At 43.8% G+C, this 7,421-nt stretch overlaps 1 protein-coding gene across 1 annotated transcript in view; it reads left to right on the top strand.

Annotated features, from left to right (window-relative positions):
- LOC134601806 (uncharacterized) overlaps window positions 1-5,800 on the top strand; it is a 101,092-nt gene extending 95,292 nt beyond the window's left edge. The window contains exon 8 of the mRNA XM_063446305.1: window positions 5,624-5,800. Within this exon, the coding sequence (XP_063302375.1) occupies window positions 5,624-5,790 (167 nt within the window). The 3' untranslated portion in view covers window positions 5,791-5,800. The remainder of the gene's footprint in view (window positions 1-5,623) is intronic.
- Window positions 5,801-7,421: the final 1,621 nt, after the last annotated feature.

Below are 7,421 nucleotides of genomic sequence, written 5' to 3' on the forward strand. Positions count from 1 at the left end.
TGACTGTAAAATTAAGCTGCTACCCGGGACTATGCCTCCGAGGGGCCATGTATATCCTTTGTCTGTTCAGGAAAACTTGGTTCTAGAGGAGTATATTCAGGAGAATTTAGAAAAGGGATTCATCAGGAGGTCTTCTTCTCCGGCCGGGGCTGGGTTTTTTTTCATTAAGAAGAAGGATGGCACCCTGAGACCTTGTAGCGATTACCGAGGCTTGAATAAAATAACTGTCAGAAATGCCTATCCTATCCCACTGATTACCGAGTTATTTGATCGTCTTAAGGGCTCCAAGATCTTCACCAAGTTAGATCTCAGAGGGGCTTACAATTTGGTGAGAATCCAGCAAGGTCACGAGTGGATGACGGCATTCAATACCCATTATGGCCACTACGAATACACGGTTATGCCATTTGGACTATGTAATGCTCCTGCAGTATTTCAAGATTTGATTAATGAGGTACTTAGGGAGTTTCAGCATGATTGTGTTATTGTTTACCTGGACGACATACTAATACACTCTAAGGAGATTGAGACTCACCATAGACAGGTCAGAAAGGTGTTACACAAACTTCTGCAACATGGTTTATACTGCAAATTGGAAAAGTGCAGTTTTGATCAGTCTCAGGTAGACTTTCTTGGGTACGTGATTTCTGGGGAAGGTTTTAAAATGGATCCTGTAAAACTCCAATCTATTTTAGACTGGCCTTTGCCCAAAGGACTCAAGGCTATCCAAAGATTTATTGGTTTTTCCAACTACTATAGGCGCTTCATTAAAGGTTACTCCTCTATCATTGCGCCTATTACCAATATGACCAAACAAGGGGCTGATACTAAGTTCTGGTCTAAGGAAGCTCTTGGAGCTTTCAAGACTCTCAAGGAACTTTTTGCCTCGGCTCCTATTCTAGTCCATCCTGATACGACTCTGCCTTTCTTGCTCGAAGTCGATGCCTCTGAGACAGGAGTTGGGGCTGTTTTGTCTCAAAGGTTAGGGGTGGACAAACCGTTACACCCTTGTGGGTTCTTCTCTAAGAAATTTTCTGGGCCTGAGAGCAGATATGACATTGGGGAAAGGGAACTGCTAGCGGTCATTAAGGCTTTAAAGGAGTGGAGACATTTACTGGAAGGGACATTACACCCTGTTACTATCTTAACGGATCATAAGAACTTGTCTTATATTGGGGAGGCTAAGCGCTTATCCGCCAGGCAGGCTCGCTGGTCCTTATTCCTCACTCACTTTAATTATGTACTTACATATAGGCCTGGTTCTAAGAACTCTAAAGCCGATGCTTTGTCTCGTCAATATGAACCATCCACTATAACTGAACCAGTCCTGTCCTCCATAGTTCCTAAGGGGAATATCATCGTGAACACTAATCTCAAGATTCACTCTCCATTGCTTTCCGAGATCATGAAGTTTCAGCACTTGGCACCCAAAAAGACTCCGGGGGATCGACACTTCGTTCCTGCCGCTCTCCAACTGGAGGTGCTACGCTGTCTCCATAACAGCAAGGTGGCTGGGCATCCTGGCATCCGCAAGACATATGCTCTGGTCTCTAAAGATTTTTGGTGGCCTGACTTACGTAAAGACATTAAAGAATTCATCGGGGCATGTGAAGTTTGTACCAAGACCAAGCTACCCCATTCGCTTCCATGCGGATTTCTGCACCCTTTAGAGGTTCCTGAAAAGCCTTGGTCCTGCCTGGCAATGGACTTCATTGTTGATCTGCCTATCTCCAAAAAGCAGACTGTCATTCTCACTGTGGTGGATAGATTTACTAAAATGGCTCACTTCATTCCCTTACCTAAACTCCCATCTTCGCCCGAATTAGCGGAGATATTCGCTAGGGAGATTTTCCGTTTGCATGGGATACCTTCCCAAATTGTCTCTGACAGAGGCTCCCAATTTGTTTCCCGTTTTTGGAAATCGTTCTGCTCCCAACTAGGCATCAAATTGAATTTCTCCTCTGCCTATCATCCTCAGTCCAATGGAGCTGCTGAACGCACTAACCAAAAGGTCGAACAGTATTTGCGTTGTTTCGTTTCTGAGCACCAGGACGATTGGGTCGGTTTGATTCCTTGGGCGGAGTTTGCACATAACAATCTCACTTGTGATTCTACGCATTCTAGCCCTTTTTTCTTGAATTATGGCTTTCATCCTTCCATCCTTCCTTCGGAATCTTCTTCTCAGGGGGTACCGTCGGTGGATGTTCATGTTGCCAATTTAAGGAAGTTGTGGGATCAGACTCGACAAATTCTTCTGCACAATTCTATGCTGGTTAAAAAACACGCTGACAAACGTAGAAGGGCAGCACCAGTGTTTGTTCCAGGCGATAGAGTATGGTTAAGTACTAGAAACATTCGCCTAAAGGTGCCGTCCATGAAGTTTGCTTACATTGGACCTTACAGGGTACTGTCTCAAATTAACCCAGTTGCGTATCGTTTAGCGTTGCCTAATGCCTTACGCATTCCGAATTCATTTCATGTTTCCTTGCTAAAACCACTAATTTGTAACAGGTTCTCCTCCACGATCGCCCCTCCTCGCTCAGTTCAGGTGGAGGGTCAGGAGGAGTATGAGGTCAATTCCATCGTTGATTCTCGAATCTCCCGGGGGAAACTGCAATATCTGGTCGATTGGAAGGGTTATGGTCCTGAGGAGAGAAGTTGGGTACCTCAGGAGGAGGTGCATGCTCCCCATCTCCGCAGGGCGTTTCACTCTCGATTCCCTTCTCGCCCTGGTGTATTCCGCCCGGTGGGCGTATCTGAGAGGGGGGGTACTGTCAGGGTACCTGTGGTCTCTACCTCCGAAAGAGGTAGAGACTTAGCTGTTCCTTCATCCAGACGGTCTGATGGCTCCCTTCCCCGCGGTCTATCCGGTCATGCAAGGCCGGCCGCGAGGGAGTGACTGCCTTTTACAGCATCTAGGCAGGAAGTTGTCATCAGGACACTCCTCCGGAACAACCTGTCAGTCAATTGCTGCAGGACCAATCAGGACGCCTAGGAGGCGTGGTTACTGCTCTAGACAGGGTATTTAACAGAGCTTCTTTCATATGCTCATTGCCCTGTCGTGGTTCTAGCTTGTCCTAGTCACTCAGTGCTTGTGTATTCTCTTATCCCTTTTGGTTTTGACCCGGCTTGTTTACCTTACTCTGCTTATCTCTGTTACCCTTGATTCGGCTTGTCTCTCGCTTACCTGTCTTCTGTTACCCTCGACCTCGGCTTGTCTTTGACCATTCTATACTGTACTACTTACGTTAGTCCGGCCATTCTAAGGTCCGGTATACGTATCTGGCTACTGTTTGTACTCTGCGTGTTGGATCCCTGTCCCGATCCTGACAACAATATAATGAGATATAAATGGAACAACCAACAGGAAGTATAATAAGGGATGGAACTAGGTTTATACTGCAGTTCTAACGTGGGGTAATTCAAGCATGTTATATTGGCAGGGTATGAAAGGACAAGGAGAAAGCTTCTACTTTTACACCTTCCAAAACTAACCTGCCAACCTTTCATTGCTTCAAGGCAGTCATCGGTATCTGCTGCATTAGGTCCCGCCACCCATATCCACTAAACATTCAGGCCTCTATAGACACATCAGTTGGTTATGTTTAAAAACAAGTTGCATGCTTTCATTCGACACTTGATTTGGCACTCACTCGCACCATTATGAAGAGTTGAGTTTTCATATCAACCATGTGATTGCTGCTATGTTTAAGAGAACAGAAGTACAGTCTGTGGGACATTTGTTCTGTTGTCCCTTCTCAATTAAAACATTGGCATAGAGTCTATACTGAAGATTTGTCTGAGAGGTGGAAGAAATATCTATTTTCAAATGTTTTTTTCTCCCAATCTATACATTTGCAAGCAAAACAGCTCGCACAATGTATAGATAAAATAAGCATACGCTGTAGCTATGAAAGGCACCCTTTAAAGGGGAACTGTTTCTTCCCAGGAATTACAGCATTAAATAAAACATTGAAAATCACTTATAACTTCTGCTAACCTATTTTTCGTAAAACGCTCTATTTACTTTAAATTTCTATTAAGGATTTAGCTAATTACATAGCACTCTAGTTCAGTGCATGTAAAACAAAAAAACAAAACAGGACAAATATTAATAGAGCAATAAAACTATTGGAAGAGATTTGCATGGTCTCTACAGTTTTGCATTACCATCACTGTCCCCTTCCCAGCCCATACAAATGCAGACTGCTGAATACACACACAGATTGCTGAAGTCACACACACACACACACACACACACACACACACACACACACACACACACACACACACACAGATTGCTGAATACACACAAACTGCTGAGTACACAGACTGCTAGAAAAACACACACACAGACTGCTGAATACAGACTGCTGAATAAACACACGCAGATTGATGAATACACACAGAGACTGCTGAATACATAGACTCAAAACTAAATATACACACAGACTGCTGAACACACACACAGATTGCTGAATACACGCAGAGACAGAAGGATTAAATACATACACTCACTGCTGAATACACACACACAGACTGCTGAATACATACACAGACTGCTGAATACATACACAGACTGCTGAAAACATGCAGAGACAGAAGGATTAAATACATGCACTCACTGCTGAATACATACACACAGACTGCTGATCACATACACACAGACTGCTGAATACACAAACACACACAGCAAGCAGCCCTCCCTCATTCATTTTTTAGAGACTACATCTTCCTACTCTGACTTTATACATGAAGTCATGGATTATTTTCTTTAATCCTGAAGGTGATGATTATCAGCTAGTTAAGTCCATGTGTTAGATTAAGATTTTTGAGCACAGCCTGTCAATCCACTGGTGCCCCCCCCACATTTCCCTCATGCCTCCCTTCATTAATCTGCAAGCTGCCCCCCCACCCCCACCCCCATCCTTCACTTACCTGATCTTAGGCTGCCCTCCTCCCCCATCTCTCACTTACCTGATCTGTAGGCTGCCCCCCCATGCCTCACGTACCTGACCTGTAGGCTGCCCCCCCACCCCTCACTTACCTGATTTGTAGGCTGCCCCCACCCCTCACTTACCTGATTTGTAGGCTGCCCCCACCCCTCACTTACCTGATTTGTAGGCTGCCCCCCATCCCTCACTTACCTGATCTGTAGGCTGCCCCCCATGCCTCACTTACCTGATCTGTAGGCTGTCTGGTCTGGGAGTTGCTGGCTGCACTCTGTGCGGATTCAGACAGGAGAGAGAAGCAGGGATAAGATGTAGCTTCCTATCCCTGCCTTTCTCCATACACAGCACCTACTGGCCAGCACCGGTATTGTAGTGTATTCTCAATCCCAAACAAAAAATACCAGCACAAGCTTAAAAGTCCAGGAGCGGGGCAGGGCCTGCTCTCTCCTGTGGATGGCCCTGACTCGAGGGGGGTGAGAACAGGGGGCATGATGGGGCTGGAAGGGGGCCTGCTCTCTCCTGCGGACGGCCATGACTCCAGCCTCATCTTTCTGACTCTATCGGGTGTTGACTTAAACATTTATGCATTTTATATATTATTAATTCTGCCCAACTCCTCTGACCTTTATTGTGTGTGTAATATTGTTTGTTGTTTTACATGTTTCCCGCAGGCACGCCCTATGCAGTTAGTAACAGATGTGATTTAATGGAGAGCCCAGAAGTTGAGTATTCGCTTGTGAGAGATCCACAGCAAAAATCCGAGGAAGAATATTCAGAAGTAGATTTCAAGAAAGAAACACCTGAATCAAACACAGTATATTGTGTGGTAAATAAGTAATTTCATTAATGGAAAATTGAACTATTGGGATACATCACTTATTGACTGATTTATCAGAGAGTCAGAATTTATGGTGGGTTGGGAGATGTTTTTTCCTTATCAACATGATTGAAACAAAAAGTAATTTTCCCTGTACAAAAGTGATAATTGAAAAAAAATATAGAGGAAGTAGGAAATTCAATCATCTTCAGCCAAATATTTCCATTCAGAAGAGAAGTTATAAATAAGATGAAAAAGGATTAACAGATGAGGTATTTGTCATTTTGGATTAAATATTAAAGTGAGATTTGCCTTTAATTAACCCCTTCATTACGAGAATCTTGTATGCATGATTTCTAAGTTATACACCCATACCCCAGAGTCTTGTGTATATAATATATTTTTATTATGCAATAAAAATTTGTTAAAATGCAAATACAGTTTGTTTGTTTGCAGTAGTACACTTTGGGGGTCCTAGGCAGCAGAACCAGCGTTACGATTAGCACTGTCTCTATAGGGTCCCAGTTTAGCTGCACAGTGTGAAGGGGAGATCTTAATATTTCCCTGATCAGCCCTGCACCGCTCCCAGTGAAGGTGTAAGGGTACAGTTCCCAAAATACAGAACCCGAATCAATTTTACTGAAAATAGCGTATACCGTCCTTAGAATGGCCGCATGACAGAGATAATAATTAAAAACAGTATCAAGCCAAGGTTAGGAGTACAGCGAAATTGAATAACGAAGAATCTAGCCAAGGTCAGCATTACGGAAACATATAAATTCAAGAAGAAGCCGAGGTCAAAGCCAGACAAGCACAATTTAAGTAAAATAAACACGCTGACTGGGAAACATTTTGATTTGTTCACATATCCCTGTGATCACAAGAAGTATGAAAATGTGCTTCAGAAGAGGCCAGAAGCGTCCCGCACGCTAAACCTAAATGAGCAAGCTGGCTCGCCTCCCAATCAGCCGCCCAGCAAGTCCAAAACTTGGCTCTGATGGGCGAGACGCAGAGAGCCCTCCATCAGTCCTCTGAGTTATGGCTCCCCAAATGATGCACACAGCATGGCAGGAGAGACTCGAGCTGCTCGTCAGTTGGGTAGGTATCGTGACTGCTGGACTGCTTATTTTGGCTTCGGTGTAGATCACTGCTGTTGTCCCCTCGTGGTCAGAGACTGGAACACACCCAGCCAGGGCACAGCCCACCACACCACTAGGGTGCCCACTGGAAAAATTGATTATTGCCCCTCTCTTCTCCAAAACAGGAAGCAGGAACTGGGTAACAATAAAATAAATAAATGCACTATAGGTTTTATTTATTTTCATTATTACAATATTCTTCTGACCTGTAACTATGTTTTTTTTTTTTTTTTTAGGTTTTTCTGTCCTAGTAAGATTATTGTTTTTATTGCAAATCACTTGGTGGTGAAGGGGTTAAATGAGACCAGTATTTAAAGGAAAATCAAGATGAATCATTAACTAGATTAAAACGAGGAAGCACAGCGTAAGTGGATTATTATGAAAAGGCATTTCAAAAAGGCTGTTCTGTTCCCAGTGCATCTCTAGAAATGCTTAAATAACTTTTTCCCCTTTTTGGAACCCCAGATTAGCAGACAGGGGATCTATATTGTACATAGCGGCCATATTTAACAC

Source organism: Pelobates fuscus, chromosome 3, assembly GCF_036172605.1.
Source record: "Pelobates fuscus isolate aPelFus1 chromosome 3, aPelFus1.pri, whole genome shotgun sequence".
Classification (NCBI taxonomy): Eukaryota; Metazoa; Chordata; class Amphibia; order Anura; family Pelobatidae; genus Pelobates; species Pelobates fuscus.